Below are 22,671 nucleotides of genomic sequence, written 5' to 3'. Positions count from 1 at the left end.
AGTTAACAGCCCTTTGGATGTACAGCCTGCCACACCCCTGCTCACTCCCAGCACGCTGCACACACTGCTATCAGGGCTCTCGGTGTGCACTGCGGGGTGTTTTGGGCACGACTCTCCGTTCCAGTAAACTGTAAGGTCTTCAAAGGTACAGACAGACAGACACGGCCTCATTGATCTCTCCCTGGCCCAGCCCCAGAAAATGAGGGCTGGCATTGCCATCCCCATGTGACCGATGAGAAGACTGGATGCCAAGATGAACTGGGCTTCCTAAGTCACAGAGGCAGGAAATGACAGAGCCAGGACCAGAAGCCAGGTGTGACTGCCCCCGGGGCGTCACGGTGCAAAGGTGTGGACCTGAAACCTGACTTTGGCTTCAACCCTGCCCGGCCGCCTACTGGTGTTACCTCCATTGCGGCCTTCACCTCTCTGGGCCTCAGTTTCCTTATCTGTACACTGGGTAATGCTGGTGCCTGCTCAGGGCTTCTGTGAGGATTCCATGAGTTGACGCAGGTCAAGTGCGCCTGGAACATCACTCGGTCCACAGTGCCCTCCTCCCCCTCCTCGGGGGATGACTAGGGGTGGCTGAGCCAGGGCTTACACAGACACAGTTTCCAGAGTGGGCCTGGACGGGGGTGGGGGGAAGGGGGTGCTGCAGGGGCAGTGGGAATTGTGCCCAGGAGAGAGGCAGCAAGGCCATCCTCGGAGTGAGGAACAGAGCAGATTCCGGTGAAGGGGGATGCAGACCTTTGTCAGCTACCTGCAGGGCTCCTGAGCCCCGGGCAGCAAGCAGCAGGTAGAACGGCATGAATCCACTCAGAACTGGCTGGCAGCAGGTGAAGGGGGACCCACTGCTTGCACTCACGTGGGAGAAGATGATAGGCTGATACACGTGTGTGTGTGTGTGTGTGTGGTCTCAGGAAGCAGTAGGTGCTCTAAAGAAAAATAAAACAGGTGAGGGGACACAGTGACAGGGAAGCAGGGGCTGGTGCCCGGCTGGAAGGATGACCAGGAGGTGACATATGGGGAGGGGCTGAAACAGGCTGACGTGGGACCCTAGAGAGTCTCCTTCTCCCAGGGGACCTCCCCCAAACCCACCTACTCTTAGGCTGGGCCTGGGGCTCCCTGGGGCTCCCAAGGCCCTGTAATCCCTCATTATGGCCTTGACCACGTGGTAAGTTGTTGTCTTCTTGTTTGTTTCCCCAATGGACTGGGCAGCACTTAGGGGCGCTGTGTGTCTTCTTATGTTCATCTCTGTATCTCTGGTACTCAGCCCAGGGCCCAGCACAGACAGGTCTTCAGGTGAATGAGTGAATGGGTGAGTCAATGAACAAATGAGCTATGTCCCTCCCTGGGGGGCAGCTGAGATGGGAGGTGACAGCTTTGGTGCTGCAGTCGGGGTGGGCAAGCACTAAGCATTCCTTTTGGTACAAGGCAGCTCTGCAGCCGCCATATGTTCTCATGTACCAGGGTGCCCAGTGTGAGCCTGTGCGGGTGTGTGAGCCTGGGTGTGCATGCATGAGTGTGTCAGTGTGCATATGCATGTGCCCGAGTGTGCATGTGTGTGTATGCAGTATCGGTGTGCATGCCCACCTGGCTCTGAGTGGTTCTCGTGTTGAGTCTGTGCTTCGGGACTGTGCTCGCTTGTCAGTGTTGGTGTGTCTGGGCCCCTCTATGGGGCCTTCCGCATGTCCGCCGGTGTCAGATATTCTACGTCAGCTCTGAATCTTGCCTTCCCTTCCCTCAGGGCGTGGCCACCACCTGCCCTGGGGATCCCTGGAGTCTCTCTCAAGCCACACCTGCTCCTGGAGAAGGTCAGGGCATCGCTGGCCTAGCAAAGTCTCAGCATCTCAGTCTGCTCCCCCCTCCTTCCGGCAACGTTGTTTTCCCCTGGCAGGCTTGGAACTGTTCACCCAGTGCTACAGCCATGCACCGCCATCCCCAGACCATATTTCAAAGCCAGAAAGCAAAAAGAGGAGAGGAAGAGGGAAGAGAAACCTGCCCTGAAGGTTTGGAGGTTTCGTGAATAAAACTTTCCCCGCACCCACGCTCTTCCGGAAGGTACAGTGTAGTCAAGGTGAAGGACAGGAGGACAGACACATGGACACTAAGGACAGAGCAGTGTGGGACGCAAAAGGCTAGAGGGCACACAGAAGGATAAGGATTCATCTGGCTCGTGTAGGAAAGACTTTCAGAGGTGGAGGCTAATAGGGTTTTAAAGGATGAATAGGAGTTCACCAAATAAACAAAGTAGAGAAAGGCATTCCTGTGTGTCCCTGTGTCACAGAGCTGACCTCCAGTGTGGGGGTGACTCCATGTCTTATTTCCTTGGGGGCCTGGGTACACTTTGGGGGTAGGCACTCAATCTCACCTTGCTCAGCTCTGGGATCCCAGAGACCTAGCACAGGGCCTAGCAGAGAGCAGGTTCTTGGTAAATAATAGCTGCCTCTAGCACAAATGGCCCAGATTAGGTAGAGAGCTTCCCAGGGTTCGGGAGGCTTGGGTGAACTGGGGAGGAGACAAGGTGAGAGGCTGGATAAGGAAAGACCCAGGCACCCACGTTCTTTCCCCCTTTCTTCTCCTTCAGCCTTAGTTTACAGTTAAGTGCCATTTCGGGATGTGTGTGACATAACAGAGAAAAATCTCAGACGCTGGGTGGGAAATAAACAAGATTCCCATGGGCCACTGGCTCTGCCGCAAATGCCAGGCCAATCAAGAGGTGATAATTGCCTCCTCCCACCAGATGAAACCCTCATAAACTTTCTTGGGGCTTGGAGGTGGGGGGGAGCGGGGAGGCACCCTCACTCCCGTTATTCAATGTCAAAGCTAATTGGCTCCCCTGCTTTCTCAGAATTTATTTGTGCAATTTGCCAGTCATTTAGAGGCCAATGTGTTTAAACATTTATTCCTCCTTCTGGGAACAACATTGATTGCCATTTCATATTTATGACAGTCGGCTGGGTGCTGAGTGCGGGGCGCTTGCTAAGCCGTTGCAGAGAAAACGAGTCGTTATCTCCTGTTTGCTGGTGAGGAAACTGAGGCACAGAGCAGGGAAACGGCCACAGCCATCTGACCAGCGGTGGTGGGTCTGTGAGCAGTTTGGGAGCCTGGAGGGGCCTTAGCACCACTGCGGCACCAGGCAGCACCACTGCCCGCTCGGAGCAGCAAACACAGCCACGGTAGGAACCCAGGGAGACAGCATTCCGTGTGATGTGAACTCAGACCTTTCAAATCTGCCGAAGAGCGCAGTCACCTCCCGACGCTCATCCTCCTTCAGTCTTGGGACTCAGGCCCCCTCCCTGAGCAGGGCCTGTCCCAGGCTTAGACTGGATCTGCCCCCAGACTCTTCATTCACTGTGGCCTCCTGGTGCCTAGAGGAGGGCTGGGCGGCACACAGCAGGTGCTCAGTAAGTGTGGCTGAATGAATAAATCTGGCATCACCTCCAGCAAACACATGGGTGGCTGAAAGCACCCACCCTCTTCCAGGCACGGTTCTGGAAGCCAGCGACGGACAAGGCGGCCTCAGTGTGCTTCCTGCAAGAAGCCGCTAACCATCCCCATGGCTGCCCTGGGAGGCAGGAGCTTCACTTCCACTTCACGGAGGAGACTGGATGCTGATGCTGACTGTGGAGCTAGAGTTCCCTGGGTTTGGATCCAGCTCTCAGTTTCCTCATCTGTAAAATGGGGATGACAATCACATACCCACTATAGGATGTGGCTGAGGACTGAATGATTTTATAGCCAGAGTGCTTGGGAGACACATGCTCAAGTGTCTGTTCTTGTTCCAGATGAGGAATCAGAGGCTCGTGGTGGCCAAGAGCCCCGCCCAGGGTCACACCACCAGGACGCGGCGGAGGCAGGATTTGAACCCGGGTCCTGTGACTCCAGAACCCTTTCATATCTCCTAGCCTCCCCGCTGGAGAAACATGAGTCCTTTTGCTTTTCATCGCGTTGGGAGCAAAAGCTTGCCTTCACACGGCTCTGCCACTTAACCCTTCCAGGCCGCTCTTACCTCAAGGCAATCTTTGCACTGAGCCTTCATAAAGGCTGCAAGAATCACAAGTTCTGGGTGTCCCTCTGACCCTCGGCAAAGGGCCGGGAACCCACAACGCTCCGCTCACAGGTTCTCCTCCTGGCTCTGCCACTTGCTCAGCTGAGCTGCTCTGGGAGAGTTGCTGCCTCTCTCTGGGCCTCGGTTTCCCTAGTTGTATAACAAGGGATTAGAGAACCTGCTCTCCAGCCTCGGGTGCAGCTGAAAAGGGCTTCATGGACACGCATCACCTTGCCCCATCCTCACGGGACTTCCAGAAGAAAGATGATCCTCTCTGCTTTGCTGGGGAGGAAACTGAGGCACAGAGCAGGAAAATGATGGTGGCCACCCAGCAAGTAATCAGCCCGGCTTCTTAAAGTTCTGGATCGGAACCTGACCGTGGTTCAGATTGCCATGGCCCTTCCAGTCCTGAAATCCTCGCTGTGTAATAAACAGAGCACAAACTGCTCTTCGCTGGCCGGGACTGTCCGTGCGCCACATCTTACCTGCAGTGACGTCACCGTGGACAGGTCTTTAAGCTTCCCCTCCTCATCTTTCAGGTTATAACCCTCGGGCCTCTTATCACGTTCGGTAATCTTCCACAGTTTGATAGTTTTATCTTTAAAAATAGAACAAAGTGAAACAAGACACATGATGAACACAGAATGGAGAATGGAGTACCCACTCGAGTCTGCTAGATAAGGGTACATCAACCCACAAGTTCCTTAACCTTATCCTGTTCTTGGACATGAAGTTTCTTTCTAATTTGACTCCTTCTGTCAACTGACGCTACGAACATCTTTGCAAAGGGAACGTTTGTTGTCACGCTCGAGCTCCTCACAATGGATCCCAAAGGTGAAACTGTTGGGTCAAAGGGCATGACCCTTTCAAGGGCAGTTATCAGTCTTTCAACTAATTTCCGCAAAAACTGTACTAACGAAGCTTCCTGTTCTTTACACTTCACTGGCATCCTATTTCCTGAGATGCATCCCGCCCATCCAGAAACTCAGCTCTCCGGAAACCTCACTTCTCTGGAATCCTGCCAAGAACATCAAAAGAGTAACCTTTACCAGCTGCGATGGTTCATTTTAGATGTCAACCTGGCTAAGCCACGCGACTCAGATATTGGTCAAATGTGTGGATGTCACTCTGAAGGTATTTTCTAAGGTGAGATTAACTTTTAAATCCGTGGACTAAAGCAGATTATCCTTCACCATGTGGGTGGGCCTCCTCCAATCAGCTGAAGGCTTTAGAGAAAAAAGACCGAGGTCCCCTGAGGAAGAGGGAGCTCTGCCAGCAGATGGCCTTCAGACTCCCAGGCCCTTCGCTGGGTCTCCAGCCCGCCCTGCGGATTTCGGACTTGCCAGCCTCCACAATCAGGCACGCCAATTCCTGAAAATAAACCTCTGCTTATATATCTATATCTAAGTCTACGTCTATATCCACATCTGTCTACGCTCACACACACACATACACCCATCCTGTTAGTTCTTAGTACAGCACCCAAAACATCACCTCCATGCTCCTGAGGAGGAAGGGGAGAAACTGCTATCAGTTAAACACTTGACAGGTGCCCATGGACAGGCTACTGGGAAAGGGTGGAGCTGGGATTCAAAACTGGGGGTGGGAAGCTTTGAGGGTGTGGGTGTTAGGAAATTCCTGAAGCTGCCCTTTCCTCCGAAGAGGCAGGCAGAGAACGACACTCTGTTAAATGATTAAAAACAAAAAAGCAACACGTGAACGAGGCTCAGACGCCGGCCCTGTTCTAAGCTCCTGACGATGTCATTTCCTTCCAGCTTCCCCAAAACCCTATGAGGCAAGAGCAGCCATCAGGTTCAGAAGAGGAAGCGGCAGGGCCAGGGTGTTGACTGCATTAGGGGCTCCTGCCCTGGGTGACCTATTCCGGTGGTGGGGGACCGCTCACGGCCTCTGTTCCAGCGCCTGGGAAGGGCCCCTCTGCCTGAGACGGGGTTTGCTGAACATGACTCCGTGCCAGGCACCCCTCAGGGGACACAGACAATCAGAATGGCAGGAGCTCCATAGGGCAAGCCCTGGAGGGTCGGCAGGGGTGGGAAGGCCCACGGGAGGGACACCTCGCTCTGCTGAGCGGTCAGGGAAGGCTCAGTGGGAGCTGACACCCAGCGGAGGCCTAAGGGGTGAGGCGGGGTGTTGGCCAGGTGGGGGCAGGGAGAGCCGGCCTTCGGACACAGAGATGGGGTGGTGGCTTGAGTCTGACCGGTTTAAGGGATGCCGTGAAGACCGCCCTAAGGAGTCTGACTCCCTTGGGTAGGCAGGTGGCATCATCTTATAAGACTCATCCACCCTGGAGGAGTACTGGCTGGCCTTGGGGTGCTGGGTGGGCAACACCTCCCTCCACCCTTGTTGCAACTCCAGAGGGAGCACAGGTGAGGAAACTGAGGCTCAGAGAAGCAAGGCCACTCCCCAAGGTCCCCAGGCTGGGACAGAAGCCAGGACCCTCCTAGCTCCCACCCCAGGCGCCTTTTATGAGGGGGCTGAGAGGTGAAGGAGGATGAGCAGGTGGACGTGAAGGTGGGAAGCGGGGCCTCTGGCTCCAGGCCCACTGCCGGCAGAGGCCAGATGGCCCCAGGAACCGCAGCCTCTGAGTGGACCACAGCAAAGCAGGGGTCTGGCCGGGAGCCTCCTTGGGGGCCTCCCTGGGGATGCGTACCATCTCCCAGAGGCAGATGGCCAGCGACCAGGCAACCAGCGCTCCTCCTGTACCATCCACTGAGGACCCCAGATCACCCAGTGACACCCTCCACTCTGGGGTGGTCTGGGATTCTGGGGGTTGTGGATAAAGAGGCAAGTCTGAATTGAGTGTTGACTGTTTTCCCTGACCTGGCCTCCTTTGTCCGTCCCCAAATTAAAGTATTCACGGACATGCTCAAGGAGCTGCTAGTTACAGCAGAGGGAATAAGCCCCCGTCCGACCACCAGGAGAGGGTGAGCAAGTGTATTCACTGCATGGAATTTACCCGCTGCTCAAAATACTATTTTTCAGGAGTTCTAAAGACCTAGGAGAAAGCTCACCATGTAAGTGAGGTGAAACATGGCATCTGATGACACATTGCTACAGTACGTGTGCGTAAGAGCACGCATGCCTACACACACGTGCACACGCGTGCGCGCGCACACGCCTCACCGTTGGTGGACAGCAGGGAGTGGGCGGCATTCTGCTGAGGGAGCCACTTGATCTTGTTGATCTTCTCCTCTATCTCCAGGCTCTTGAGATAGTCGAACTCCGGCTCGTGGCTCTGGAAAGTGCTGTAGACGTCATACTCGCCCTGGCTGTGTGGCGCATTTTTACTCTGCAAGGAAACCAGACCCTGAGCTCCAGGATGGTGAGGCGGGGCGGAAGCCGGCACTGGGACAGGGACGGGACTGGTCCGACCCACGCAGGGCCTGGAACAGCCATGGCGACCGGGCATCCGAGCAAGGGTCCAAGGAAACTCTCTGCTTTTTAAATGGCCGGTACCTTGCTGTGCAGCCAGGGCCGAGCTCCATCACCTCCTCCGTCCAGTAAGCGAGCACAAGGGCACCCACGCCAGCGCGTGTTTACTGAGCACCTACTGTACACAGGACACTGAGCTGAGTGCTGCTCACGCCTCCTCTCATTCTATCCTCGACGCCCCTCTGTGATGGGCACCATGACTCCGCCCACTTTACAGATGAGCGAGCAGAGCCTCAGAGGTGAGTCGACCCCCGCGCCCCCCTCAAAGCCACCTGTCCACGAAGTGCTGTCACTCACTCCACTGAGGTCTGTCTGGCACCAAGGCCAAGGCTCTGATCTGCTCCCGCATCCTTGTGTCCAACTTGGGTCTGACTCGAGGAATGAACGCATTTTGGAGCAGACTTAACATTGGGGCCAGACGCCCTGCAATGTCAGGCAGACATCGGGATAGACTGGGATAGGGTGTCCTTCCCCCAGCTTTCCTGAGCGGGTCCCCTTCTGGTTTAGTCAGCCAAGCTCATTATAGTAAGGACCTCCTGGTGGAGCCCCCAAAATAGTGAGGTGGTGAGTCCATCGCAGGTACCAGGGACCACTTCCTGGTAGACAATTCAAGTTTCTATGACAACATGAAACTACAACTAAAACTGCCTGGGAGCAAAACAAAGGTAGTCAACCAAGCACAATTTCAAGTTTTCTGTTGGTTTTTCAAAAGTATCTATTCATATATTTCTTTTCCTGCTGTGTTTTTGGAAAGCTTTAAAGTTCTTCAATATTTTTGCCTCTAATTCACTTCATCTCCTGTAAGCACTGGCTATGGAGAAGGTCAGTGGGACCAGAATTAAGAAAAAAATTAAAGGAGAAATATTCAAAACTGAGAAACTTGCACATCTACCAATTTAATTTCTTTCTGCAATTTGGCAAAAAGAAGGCTTGGCTTTGCAATCCCCAGTGGGATCCTCTGGTCCTGCTCATGATCAAAGTGCTCCTGCTCACAGTACTGGGCTCATTAAATAAGCAGTTTCTCAGCTACCTGCTTTCTGGCTCTGTGTTCTTGGTAAGTTATTGCAACCCTCTGAGCTCTGATCTCCTCATCTGTAAAATGAGGATGACGATAGCACCTAATGGTACCACGAGGGCTGTCACGAGGGAGGGTTATGGGAGTGAACACAGGTGAAGTCAGAGCTCAGGGAACGTCAGCTGTGGGGAGGATGCTACTGCAGCTCCTCTCCCCCCTTCATCCTCCCTCCTGCCCCCTCTTCTCCTTCTGCTCCTCGTCCTGCTTCCCCTATCCTCCTTCCCCCCTTCCTCTCCTCCCCCGACCTTGGTGTCACCTTAGATCCTGTCTTCAGCATCTAATCCCAGCCCTGAAAGGCAGGGTGGTGTGTGAGTGACAGACCACACCCAGTCCTGGTTTCCATCCCTGGTCTTTGCTCACTAGCTGGGTGACTGTGCAGGCGTCCTCATCTAAGAAACTGGGTGTGAGTCCCCACCCTCAGAGGTGGGCAGTGAAGAGTAACTGGGAAAAGCACGTGGAGAACGAAGTGAGGAGTCTGCATGTAGTAGGTGCTCAACAAATGGGGCCTTTTAAGCACCAGGTTCTTCCAGTGGTTCAGAAACACTGCCTCGGGTAGGCTGTTCCAGACAGCAGACCTCACTGGGGCAAGGCCCGGGGCTGAGCAAAAGCGCCAACCCCAGACAGAGGGCCACCCACAGCTGCAGAAGGGTCCGTCCTCCCCTCCACCCGGCTCTGGCCGCACAGCACCAGCTCTCCAAGGCAGAGGGCAGTTTAATCAGGAGTCTGTTTCTCCAGGGTCTAGGACACAGTGACCAATCAGCAAACTTCCACTCAGCAGAGGGGGATCAGAATATGGCGCTGTGAGTCGACCCGGTGGACTCCTTCCCTGGGCCTGCCCGGTCCCATCCCTGCATGCCGCGGCGCCCTTTCCCGGGCTGGATGCCCAGAGGCCCCCTGCGGGTTAAAGCCCGGGCTGAGCCGTAGTCCCCCTCCCACCAGGCCCCGCCGCACCTCCGGTTCCCGCTGGAAGATGACGACCCGGCCACCCTTGTCGCCGGTGGCCAGCAGCTCCCCCGTGTGGTTGAACTCGACGGTAGAGATGATATCGGCTGTGGTGGAACAGAGACAGGAGGATGTGGCTCATTAGGACCCAGTGCTGTGCAGGTGGCCAGAGCTGCGCGCCCAGCCCCAGGGCCCCCAGCGGATAACAGGGGCCCGGCCCCCTCCCCGCTGGCCGTGGGACAGAGACCCGTTCACGGGTGTCTTTCCTTCCTTCCTGCTCCCCTTCCTCCTGAAGCAGTCTGGGGTTTCCTCGTGTGCTGACCAGGTGACTGGGATGCAAATCTGACACTCACTAGCCCAACTCTGGGGGCCACAGAGACCAACTGTACCCCTCCCTGCCTCCACTGAGCTCCCCCGTAACCTTCACATTCCTGGCCTGGACCCTGTAGGCACCAAACGCTTCAGCACAATGGATCTACTTTCAAACAAACCACACATCTGACTACTCCTCCCGGCAGCCCCAGGCAGGTTCTCATACTGTGTCCTCCTTCCAGCCGCCAGGATGATGGTTCACCCCTCCCCCACCCCGACTCATGGAGTATTTCTGCTCAGACCCCCTCCTCTGCATCCTTCCCTGCCTCAAATGAAGGCAGTTCCATCCTCCCGCTGGCTCGGGCTCGAGCCTTTGGGTCACCATGACTCTCCCCTCTCTCTCTCTCTCACCCTCCACATCCAGTCCTATTGTCTCAACCTTCAAGATACATCCAGATTCCATCACTTCTCCCGCCTCTCGCTTGGACGACTGACTGCGACCGTCTCCCATCCGATCCCCTCCATTTCTCCCGGCCCAGACACAAGCTGGCCTCCACAGAGCAGCCATAGGGAGCTTTCTCGGACCCCTCCAGAGGCTCCCCACCGACAGAGGAAAAGCGAAGGTCTTCAGAGTATCTAAAGCCTTGAGTGACCTGTGGCCCCCCGAGGGAGGCCACGTCAGGAGCCCAAAACTTCACCCTGCCCCGCACTCGCCCCTGGCACTTGGCATTGCCTCCCACCCTGGGCCGGGTACCGTGCCCTGTGATGGGCTTTGGCCTGCGGGACGCCAGCAGACAAGCCGCCGTCCTGCGCTTCTGCCGCGGCCCCGGAGGAGGACCTGCCCAGGCCCGCAGCAAAGCCGCCCAGCTGAGCGGCCTGGTCACCCAGTCCAGCCAAGCCTAGATCGGCGGGGTTGGCAGATGCGTGACAAAAAATATTAGTGCTGAATGCCCCGTGTTTTAACTCAATGAACGGTAACGGATCCCCACCCCAATTCCTACGACTCTCAGCCCTGCTCTCCCACTCGGACTCAGGCTCCTCGCTGATTCTCAGAATACCAGCTACCTTCTGCCTCAAGAACTGCTCTCTCAGCCTCCAGTGGTTTTCCCAGCCCTATTTGCTATTCCATACATGCCTTTTCCTTCTCCAATCACACGCCTTCAGAGGCAGCTCCTGACCCGCGCTGGCCTCTGAGCCACAGGTAAATGCCAACTCTGACGGCGAAAGGAAAGAGGTCAGAGGGACGGTGGTTCAGGAGCAGGATAACGGGCTGGATGTACTCACTGATCAGGATAAGAGCACGTTTCATTAAACTTGAAAATAAAGGGAATGAAAAACAAGGAGAGCCGCTCTTTGGGATCACGGAGCTGCTCTCTGAGTGTGGAATTGGCCCGGCTGCCTGACACTTGTCCCTGCGTGGGCAGCCTGCCTGGCCCAGGGACACAGGAGGGGCACAGCCGGAGGCACAGCCCAGCAGTGCCGGGTTCCTGCCCGTGGCTCTGGTTCTTGCTGTTTCATGTCAGCACGCCCTTAGGGGGGAAGAGCAGGATATAAAACTGTATGTAAAATGTCTTTAATTATATAGACCAGTGATCACAGCCATGTTGAACAGCAAACAAACTGGGCAGAGGGAAAACAAGCTGGAAGAGACTTTTCTACCACGTTAAACAGAGATTGCTTTAGGGCGGTTGAAAGAAAATATTTTTTTCCTTCTCTTTCTATGTTTCCATGTTTTCTAGATCTTCTGTAATGAATGTATATTTCTTAATAGCTTACTGGTATAAGGTTACTGAGGTATAACTGATATACACAAAAATGCACATTTTTAATGTATGCAATTTAATGAGTTTGGACATATGCATAATATATATTATAAAATATATATATTATTAAAAATATATATTATTTTTATGATGGAAAAATAACAATGCTATTAAATTAAAACGCCCATGTAACCACTGGTATCCAGAGCAAATGTGGTCCATAAATGCTGGGCAGCTACCACAGTAACAGACAATAACAACTGCAGGCAATTTACAATTTATATGTCAGTTTTATATCCATCGCCTCCTTTGAACCTCATGCCAGCCCCTGAGGGAGATATGACTATCATTTCTATTGGCAACTGAGGAGATGGATGGAGGCCCGTCCACAGTGACAACCCCCTGAGCTGTTCATGGACCATCTGAAGTCCTGGGTTGGAGTCCTGGCTTCAACGCCGGGGCTGTGTGACCTTGGGTGGGCTACCTCCCTGCTCCGAGACTCAGTGCTGTCATCTGTAGCATGGCTATAGTACAGTCTTCCCGTGATTAGAAACTCAAGAGAGATGTTGGAGGTGAGAGGGTTTGGGAGGGTTGAAGGACCGTAACACCAAGGAATGATGAATGACCAAAATTTACCAGACAGAAAGTCAAAGTTTTTTCTCATCTTTGCTTCTGGCCTCCACAGGAGTGGCAGCTGCGAGCTCAGAAATGTGCCAGATAAATCTGAGATTCAGCCTCCCTGTACAGGTTTCGGAGTCCTGACCACCAGCCCCTCCAGCCCCCTTCTGCAAACATCTGCAGAGCAACTACAGACCTCAGGCCAGGGCACTGCTCCTCCATCCCAGGAAGGGGCTGGTGGGTATTTAACATCCATTCATTGTTACAGGAAGTGTCTTCTAGAGCTTGCCTTAGGAAAAGTTACCTCCCCTGAGAGCTGGAAGTTGTCATCAGTAAAATCATGCAATTGGGAAGTCCATGCTCTCATTTTGGAATGTTTGACACATCTCCAGCCTCAATACCACCTCCCCCAGGAAGCCTTCCTGGAGAGCCCTCCTGCCCCTCAGGACAGTAGTCTCTCCTACAACTGTGATCTCATGCCCACTATGTGCCCCTCATTAGATGTCAGGCCCTGCAGGGGAGACAGCAATTGGAAGAAGAGGCAACACTGGGTGAGCTTCTTATTTTCACGGCTTTCAGCCTGAGGACAGGTCCCAGTCTGTGCCACGTGGCTACTGAAACTCAGATAGAAAGTCATCCTTTAGGCTCTATAAACCAGAAGACAGAATCTGGGGAAATCCTAGTAGCTGTAAAATGAGGTATTTAATCCTGGAAATGGGGTCTAAAGAGCAGTCCCCAAATGCAACACATAAACTCTGCCCCAATCTTTAGCTGGCTGCAAATTGCACACGTACACACGATAGACCCCAGGCAGAGCTGCTAAGGCTAAAAGACATGAACCAGGATTTGTGCTGGGACAGAGTTCGAAGTTGAGTTCAACCAAGTTAACTGCTTACAAATGCAAAACAAAACAAAACCACTCTTTGGAGGGACATACTAAACATCTAGAGTCTCTATGGTATTGTCATTCTCAACACCCAGGATATTCTCCAAAATTATACGAAGATATACAAAGAAATAGGAAAATATCGCTCATACTGAATAAAAAGACAATCAAGGAAAGAGACCCTGAAGTTCCCGGGATCCTGGGATTAGCAAATGCAGATTTTTAAAGTAGCTATTATAACTATGGCCAAGGATATAAAGGAAAATTTGCTTTCACTGCATGAAAAGAAAGGAAATTTCACCAGAGAAATAGAAACTATTTTAAAAATAGCTAAATGGACAATCTATAACTGAAAAATACCACATATGAAAATCACTGAATTGCTTAACAGGAAATTTGAGATGACAGAAGAAAGAGTTAGTAAACGTGAAGATATATCGATAGAAATTATGCAACCTGAAGAACAGAGAGAAAATAAATTTAAAAAGATAAAGCACAGAGCCTCAGGGATCTGCCGGAAAACATCCAATGTCTACGTGCACTTGGAGTTCCAGAAGGAGAGGAGAGAATAGAGTAGAAGAAAGACTTGAAATCATGACTGAAAAATGCCCCAATATGGTAAGAGACTTTAATTTACAAATTTAGGAAGCTCAGCTAACTCCAAGTAGGAAAAATACCAAGAAATCACACCTAACCATCAAACTGCTGAAAGCCAAAACAAAAGTGAAAATTTGTAAGCAGGTAGAACAAAAACCACATATTATATTCAGAGGCTCCAAGACTCAGATAACTGCTGATTTCTCATCAGAAATAACAGAGTTCCGAAGGCTTTTAAAGTGATGGAGGGAAATTTAAAAACCTGTAAACCCAGACTTCTGTATCCAGTGGAATTATACTTCAAGGATAAAGGGCAAATAAAGACATTTTGGTGAAAGCTCTCCACGGACCAGTGATTGAATCTCAGGACAAGCCCACTGCCCTACCATCACTCTCTCTTTACAGATAAGGAGCTTGGTCAAGAGGTGAGGCACTGGCCCAAAGTCCCATTCAGGGCAGGGCTTTTGCAGTGTATTCCCCTGGCAGGTCCCGGTCCCTGCACCACAGGGCCGAGTTGCCAAACAGCTGATGTCTCAGGCTCAGGGTCACAACTCAGCCACTGGGAGAGGTCCGCCAGGCCCACGTATGAGGGTGCTCCAAGTCTCCCTGTTGTGGGTGATGACAACCCCATGAAAACCCAAGGTGCCCTTCTACTTGTGAGGTCCCCTTTTCTTTCCGCTGCAGCTCTGGGAGTCCCCCAAATGGCAAGGCAGAGTTGGAAGAGGCAGCTTGGACCCCTGGACAAAGAGGCAGCAGTCAACCCCCTGGGACTGGGTACGGCGCAGCCCTAACAGTGCAAGCCCAGAGCCAACTGGTTTGGGAGACAGAAAGCCACACTGTGGCCCAGCATGGGCTCAGGAAGAAGTCAGGGGTGGTGTCCCAAGTGACCAGCCCAGTGACAGGTGCACCGTGAGAGCCAGAGCCAGAGATGGGCAAAGACCATGCTGTGGGTTGAACTGGGTCCCCCAAACATATGTGGATTTCCTAACCCCTGGTACCTGTCGCTGTGACCTTATTTGGAAATAGGGTCTTTGCAGATGATCAAGTTAAGATGTGGTCATACGGGATTCTACGGGCCCTAAATCAACGACTGGTGTCTGAGAAGAAGGCCATGTAAAGACATGGGCGCACAGACACACGGGGGGAAGGCCATGTGACAACGCAGGCAGAGACTGCAGTGACGCATCTACAAGCTGAGGAACATCAAGGATTGCTGGCCGCCAACAGAAGCTGGAAGAGGCCTGCGACAGATCCTTCCCTGCAGCGTTCAGAGCAAGCACGACCCTGCCGGGTACCTTGACTTCAGACTTGCGGCCTCCAGAACTTCGGGGGAAGAAACCTCTGTTGTTTTAAGCCACTGAGTAGTTTGTCACAGCTTCCCCAGCCAACATACGGAGAGAACAGAGCAGAAACGCGAGGCTGTGCGGGCAACGCTCTGCAGACCCAGGTGGCACCCTGGGCTGCGGCTCCTCCTGGGGTCACGTGGGGAGGATCAGCCCCTGGATCTCACAGGTGCCCCTTGTGTCTTTTTCATCAAGAGGAAGGTATTCCAGTCCCAGCCTCGGTACATATTAGCTGTGTGACCGCATCCAAATCACGCTCTCTCCGAGCCCTAACTGTCTCACCCATAAAATAGGAACTGTCATCCCTGCCTGGTCACAGTGCTCCTAGGGTTTATGTAAAATTCAAAGGATTCCGTGGACTGGAAATCTTCCTGGAAATTGTGGCAGAGGCCTGCAAATTCGAGGAGGAGATTAAGCTGCTCATCAGGGAGACGCCCCCCCTGCTCATCTCACCATTCATCACTGTAAGTGCTGTCGCCACCATTAATGATCCATCAGCATCACAGCTCACGGCAGAGTTAGGGCCCTCGGAAAGCCCAGCTTCATCCTTCTGATGGGATCGCTGCGTTTAATTAGTATTGTCAGAGGCATCAGGGCTGATGAGGAGGGAGGTGGGAGAGGAAACAGGTTCTGTCTGCTGCTGAATGAAAGAGCTTGGTGCGAGGAAGGAGGCTCCGTGTGCCCAGCGTCCGCCCGGGTCGGGACTCTGTGAGCAAGCATCTTACCCAGCATCTTCTCTGGGTTTGGAGAGAAGGGGCCAGGCTGGACCCTGGGGATAAGGAGCCTGTTCTCAAGGGCTGCTCTGGGTCCAAGGAGATGCACAGGAGGTGAAGAGGTGGCCAGGGGAAGTGACCACTTCAGGATGGGGTGAGGTGAGATCCAAGAGGGCCTCCTGGAAACAGTAAAACGGGAGTGGGGTCTTGCAGAACAAGCAAAGGTGGCAGACTTAACGTTGATGCCCCATCAGCGGCTTCCTGTATCCACATCTTATACAATGTGATTCCGGGGCTCTTCCCGTCCAGCGACAGAGACTGTTCGCCCATCCTTGACTCTGCACTGGCTTGTGACTTGCTTTGGCCAACAGAATGCAGAGGAAGTTAGGGGGTGCCGGTCCAAGCCTGGGCCTCAAGAGGCCTTCAGTTTCTGCTCTCTCTGGGACCCCTGCTCTGCCACGGAAACAACCCCAAGCAAGCCTGCCGGATGACGACGAGAGGCCATGTGGACGAGCCAGCGCAGCTGAGGCCATGCTAGGCCAGCCCACAGCCAGTCCACCCCCGAACATGGCAGCACGCCCAGCAGAGATACCTCCTGACCCATAGCTACCGTACACGTCAGAATGAGCACTGCCAATACACGAGGAGACGCCCAGTAGACTTAAAGACTAAGGGGAAGGAGCGCACGCTTGTTGTTTGAAGCCACTGAGCCCTGGGGTCTGTTACGCAGCAGTAGCTGACTGAGACAGAAGGGCTGCTGGGTAGAGTGTGGCCATTCCACCCAGCTCTGCGTTGTAGATCACCCTTTTTTGGAGGCAGGGAAGTCATTTCAAAGGAAAGACTTTCCTGATCAGAAAAAGCTCTTGACTGTAGCCTAGTTTTTCAGTAGGACTCACACCCACACCCCACCCCATCCCCACCCACCCAAGGTGCCTTGTATACGCTGTGCTCTGACGGCAGCACTGCCCTTTCACAGCTCACCCCGGCAACCTAATCACTCTTCTGGTCTCAGCTTGTGTTGCTGAAGCCACCCGAGTGCTCTTTCCATTGTACAGGTGAAGAAACTGAGGCACAGAGAGGATTAATAAGTTGCCCAAAGCTGCCCAGCTGGTGTGTGGAGGGCTGGGATTTACCCCTTGACCTTGACCCCCAGGCTGGTGCTTCTCAAGACGTTTAAAGGAATCAGAGATGGCTGGGGGGCTTCCCTGGTGGCGCAGTGGTTAAGAATCCACCTGCCAACGCAGGGGACGCGGGTTCGGGCCCTGGTCTGGGAAGATCCTACATGCCACGGAGCACCTAAGCCCGTGGGCCACAACTCCTGAAGCCTGTGCGTCTAGAGCCCGTGCTCCGCAACGAGAAGCCACCGCAATGGGAAGCCCGCGCGCCGCAACGAAGAGTAGACCCCCATGCGCAGCCACGAAGACTCAATGCAGCCAAAAATAAATATAAATAAAATAAATTAGAAAAAAAAAGAGAGATGGCTGGGGATCGGAAGACATTTCCTGGGAGAAAGCAGATGCTGAGGGAGGGTTTCCACTTACACCTTTTGAGGGGAATGGGGGAGGGTGCCACCTTCCCTCCCCAAGCCTAGTGAGACCCTCGCAGAGCTCCAAAGTATGTTTCCTGAAGGTAGGAGACCCCAGCCTGCGACTCGGAGAGCAAAAGGGGTCTAGGGTCTGGACTCTGACTCTGCCCGGGATGTGGAAAGACGAATGGCTTTTATCCACATGCTTCCCGGGGACAGGAGAGAGCAGGCTGGCTTATGTCATCTTAGTCCTGCCCGCTGGCTCCCCTGCGGGCAAAGAGAAAGTGGCAGAGGGAGGCCACTGTGCCCAGGGGCTGAGGAAAACCACTGGATGTACAGCTCTGACTGCCCAGGTCAAGGGCGCCGCAAGAGGTAGCTTGGCAGGAAATTTCCAGACCACCCAATGCAGGACCCGTGAGAGAAACGGGCAGCTATATCCACCGGCCAGGCCCTCCCAGAGCAGGAGAGCCACCAGCAGGCTCACGGCCAGTGGTGAGCGAGAGGCTGCAGGACCCCGTCCCCTTCCCCACTGTCGGCCTCCAGCACACACAGGCCCTGTTGTGGAGGTGCAGAAGGAGAAAGGCCACGTCTGGTTCGGAGTCTGGACCGTTAGCTGGGACCAGACATTCAGCACTGGATGGGGGTCACTTAGCTCTCCGAGGGTGATGGGAAAGGCGTGGACCTGCCTGAGTCCCCGATCCCCAAGCAGGTCTGGTGAGAAGTTCCCTCCTGCAGCCTGAACTTGGTGGAGGGTGAGGGCAGCTCCCGGGCCGGGGTCAGAGGCGGGGTGGGGACAGTTGGGATGCCGTGGCTGGGCCAAAGCAAGTCCCCCTGGACAGTGCCTGGGTCACCTGGATGGAGGTAGATGTGAAGGGGCTGGTGGGAGGTTTGGGAGGGTTCGCGTGGGGCACGTAGCACCCTCCACCTCCCACCGATGCACCCCGGAGGCCCAAGACCCCGGCTCTGCCTGTGAGGGGCCGGAGCTCTCACGTTAGGAAGGGGGTGTCGAGCCCCAGCTGCCCACAGGTGGGAGATGGAACTGGCCACGCTGCCCCCTGGAATCACACAGGAGCCACGGTCCCAGCTCACTGATGGGACATCCACCCTGCACCCGAGCTCTAGTCCCTGTTCCACCTCTTTCTGTCTGGTGACTCGGGGCAGGTCACCTCCTCTTTTTCTGAGGACGAGAGGCAATGGGAACACAGACCAAGAACCTGAGGGCCAAGCACTGTGCTGGGAACTTGCCCACGGTGCCTCATCTCATCTTCTCCATGTCCCATAGGGCCAAACGGGTGAGTCCTGGATCCAACGGCACCCCGTCAAGCTAGCTTTTGAAAAGGAAAGTGCACCCAAACAGGAGACCCAGTGGATGACAAGTTAGATAAACATTAAACTGGGCCTAGTACTGATTAATCTTAAAGGCTGAGAAAAACACTTCCGTTATCCCGGCACCTGCTCCAAGAGCTCCAGGTGAAATGGAATGTTGGAACCTTGAGTTATGGTTCCCATTATATATATATATATATATATATATATATATATATAAAAAATATAGTCAGTCAGCCAGAGCTGAGGATGCTTGGGAATATTTGGCTCAGATAATGACCTTTGGGAAGAGGGGTAGCAGAGGGAAGCCTGGGTACGGAACAGCCAGAGGGTCTGTGGCTGGTTGAAGTTAGGTCCTTAAAGTGTAGTTATTCCATGGTTCTGGCACTGCCTGGTAAGGGGAAGATCTGTGTTCAGATCTCACTCTTACTGGCTGCAGGACCTTGGACAAGGCAGTTCACCTCTCTGAATCGATTTGATCGTCTGTGAAACAGAGATGGTCATTCATACACACCCTCCAAGGCTGCTGGAAGGTTTACCCACATATCACCTAGCATGTGGCAGGCACTCAGTAAATCTGTTCACTGTCCATTTATTATTCAAAAGAATATTAATAGGGAGCTGTGGTTTAAGTTATAGTTTAAAGGGAAAATGTTGGCTAGGGTGTGATGTTTTTAACGTGGACTTTGGATAAAAGACTCAAAAAAGAAAGAAAATTACAGAGTTTCTGTGTGAGATGATGAAAAAGTTTTGGAAATGGATAGTGGTGACGGTTGCACAGCACTGTGACTAATTAATGCCACTGAACGGTACACCTAAAAATAAAGTGGTAAATTTTATCTTATGTATATTTTATCACAATAAGAAGTTTAATTTAAAAAATTAATTGAGGACCTACTGTATCCCAAGCACTGTTGCAAATGCTGGGAACTCAGCAGTGTACACACCCCACAAGAAGCTCACTCTCTAGTGGAGAAAACAGACAATAAGCAAATTTCTGGGAAGGAGATAAGAGCTAAGATAAAAGCTAAAGTACGATAAGGGATGGGAGGGTTGGAGGTGCTGTTTTAGCTGGGGAGGTCAGGGGAGACTTCCTGGAAGAGGAGCATTTGAGCAGAGACCTGCAGGAAGCAAGAGAGGAAGCCACACAGATATCTGGGAGGACAGCACATGCAAAAGCCCTGAGGTAGGAGAGAGATTGGTCTGTTGCAGTTCAGCAAGGAGGGCAGGGTGTGTTGGTGACAGGGGCAGGACATGAGCTCAGAGAGGTGGGCTGCGCCAGGTCCCTGAACCTTGCAAAGAAAGACTTAGGATTTTATTTAAGTGAAAGAGGAACCACATAGCATTTTGAGCTGGGAAGTCATGATCCAACTTGGGTTTAATGACACTCCTATCCTCATGTGTATCCCTCACTAACATAGATGGGCTCTTCCCTTCTGTGCCCTGTCCAGGGCCTGGCACATGGGCAACTGCTGGAAAGGGTTTGTTAAGTAAATACCAGAGAAGCAGACGCTCACCAGGCATGTGGGGGATGGCAGGGGCCTCTGTGTCATCCCTGCCACTCACTTGCCTAACGCAGTTCCTCTCTCTGGGCCTCACTCTGGTTCCTCGTCTATTAAGAAAGGCGTTGGCAACATGATGGTTTTATTGTCGTTGCTTTTACTTTACCATTTAAAAAACTGAGATGCAATTCAGGTAACATAAAACTCACCATTTCAAAATGTATACTTAAGGGGTTTTGAGTATATTCAGTGTGTTATGCACCCATCATCACTATCTATTCCAGAACATTCCCAGCACCCCAAACAGGAACCCCATACCTTTTAGCAGCAGTCATTCCCCATTCCCTCCTCCCCCCAGCCTCTGGCAAACGCTCGTCTGCTTTCTGTCTTTAAGGACATTTCACATAAATGGAACCATACAGTGTGTGGCCTTTTGTGTCTGGCTTCTTTCACTCAGCATCACGTTTCCAAGGTCTACCCATGCGGCAGTGTGAACCAGGACTTCAGTCCTTTTCATGGCTGAATAATAGTCCATTGTGATCATGATGGTTTTGAAGGCAGGCCCCAGAAGAGGGCTTGAAGGGGGTTGGGCACCTAAGAATGGCCCTGTGTCCCCAGAACCCTGACCCATGGTTGCTCCCAGCTCTGCAGGTTGAGGGGCTGCTGCAGGAGCCAGAGTAAGGGTGGGACAGCACTGCCCCTACAGTGGGTGCTCCAGGAGGGTCAGGGTGCGAGGGAGGCCACGGACCGTGGCTGCCAGCTCCTCCCCGCCAGCCCAGATGGGCCCCTGCTAAGTAGCTGTTGGCCTGACTGGCGCAGGGGCAGATGGGCCTGGCAGGGGTGCAGGGCAGCTGCGGGTTGGCCTGTGGTCAGCAAGACCCGGTCAGCCTGCTGGGTTTGACGCTAGGCCAGGTTGGATTGTGCTCACAGCAGGGATGACTCCCCAAATCAGACTGAAGCATGGCCCTCCAGGCCCCTCAAAGCAGCCAGGTGGCCTGAGGCCAGCAGCTGGCCTCGGGACAGGGTCAAGGTGAAAGGGACAGAGAGAAGACCACCTGCTCCTAGCCTGCCTGCTTTCAGCACAAGCTCCTGAAGGCCCCACGGCACAATTGCCTGGACTTCTCTCCTAAAGATGAAGATTCCCAGGGCCCTGCTCAGACCCACGGATCAGAATTGCTGGCACCTGGAATCTGCATTTTGATGGGTTCTTCAGTGATGCCCTGAGGTTTGAGAGCCACTGGTAAAGTGCTAAGAGGTTTGGGAGTGAGAGCACTCACTTTAGTGGGGCTGCCTGATTCTCAGCAAGTTACAGACATTCTCTGAGCCTCAGTTTTCTGATCTCTAAAATGGGTATAATACTGTCATCTCAGGGTTGATTGGGAGTATTTAAGGAGGCAACAAGAAGCTGCTTAAAAATCACTAGCTGCAATTAGTAGTATATTATTATTACACATGCAAACCAAATCAGAGAACTGTCTGGATTTTAAAAGAAAGTGGGGTGGGGAAGAATTAATAAATGAGAGAGAGAGGTTTAAGATACGGAGAATTTGCTGTTGGGGGGAACCTGGCTCTGAATCCCACCCAGTTTTGGCTGTCATTTTATCCTTCAGTTTTCCGGTTTGTGCAGTGGTGATGGTAAGAGCCACCCATGCTGGAGGGCTCTGCAAACTGTAATATGCTGTCCCGTGCCAGGGCGGGGAACGCAATGTGAGGAGGGGGATGGAGGCCTGATGCTGATCTAGACTGATGGCTTGAGTCTGGGCCGGGCCAGCTGGCTGGGGCTGGCTTCTGCCCTCCCAGTGCCTGGCTCCCGAGGGCCCCATCCTTTCTGTATCAGTTCCTCAGGCCCCAGCCGGCAGGCGGGCAAGAGGGGCCAAATGCCACTGTGACAAGAACACCCTTCAGGCTCCGTCACATCAGTGTGTCCATCTGTCCCCTCGCCAGGCCCGTGTCTGCGCCAGGTAGACGGACGGGGCTCAGGCGCTGAGCTGGGTGCTGAGGTCATGCTTGGCAGAGCTGGCTGGGTCCTCTGTCTGCCTCTCCTGCCTCTGCCCTGGCCGGGGCCATCGTCACTTCTCTCCTGGACATCTGCAGCCTCCTCCCCTTTGGGTTTCCTGTCTTTATCCTGGCCTAGGCCACCCGGTGACCAGAGGGACATTGCTGAAACTGAAAACTCATCGTACCCCAACCCTCCCTAGAGCCCTATGTGGCTCCCCGTGGCCCTCGCCAGCCCTCTGTCTCTCCACTCCCAACACGACCCTCACCCTTTAGGCACTCCAGCGGGGCCATTTATTTATTCGAGAATTATTTACTGAGCCCTAATGCTAGACTGCGGGAACTGAGAGGTGGCCTAATGGACACCTTGCAGCCCCTCCCACGCCCACCAGTCTGTCCCGTGTCCTGGGGGAGACAACCAGCCTGCTCTTCCTACTCCTTCCTATTTAAAAAAAAATTTTTTTGTTTTAATTGAAGTAGAGTTGATTTACAATGTCATGCTAGTTTCAGGTGTACAACAAAGTGATTCAGTTATACATACGTAAAAAATTACATATATATTTTATATTGAGTATA

General features: G+C 53.2%; 1 protein-coding gene across 3 annotated transcripts in view; it reads right to left on the bottom strand.

The window, feature by feature from the left end:
* PPP2R2C (protein phosphatase 2 regulatory subunit Bgamma) overlaps nt 1–22,671 on the bottom strand; it is a 136,744-nt gene that overhangs the window by 43,941 nt on the left and 70,132 nt on the right. For all 3 annotated transcript variants that reach the window (XM_030845119.2, XM_060299748.1, XM_060299747.1), the window contains exons 2-4: nt 9,525–9,622; nt 7,190–7,355; nt 4,534–4,646 (exon numbers count right to left, since the gene is read on the bottom strand). In XM_030845119.2, coding sequence (XP_030700979.1) covers nt 4,534–4,646; nt 7,190–7,355; nt 9,525–9,622 — 377 coding nt within the window. The remainder of the gene's footprint in view (nt 1–4,533; nt 4,647–7,189; nt 7,356–9,524; nt 9,623–22,671) is intronic.

This window comes from Globicephala melas, chromosome 5, assembly GCF_963455315.2.
Source record: "Globicephala melas chromosome 5, mGloMel1.2, whole genome shotgun sequence".
In the NCBI taxonomy this organism is placed as follows: domain Eukaryota; kingdom Metazoa; phylum Chordata; class Mammalia; order Artiodactyla; family Delphinidae; genus Globicephala; species Globicephala melas.
The sequence above is the reverse complement of the archived record's forward strand: the minus strand, read 5'-3'. Positions and strand labels throughout refer to the sequence as shown.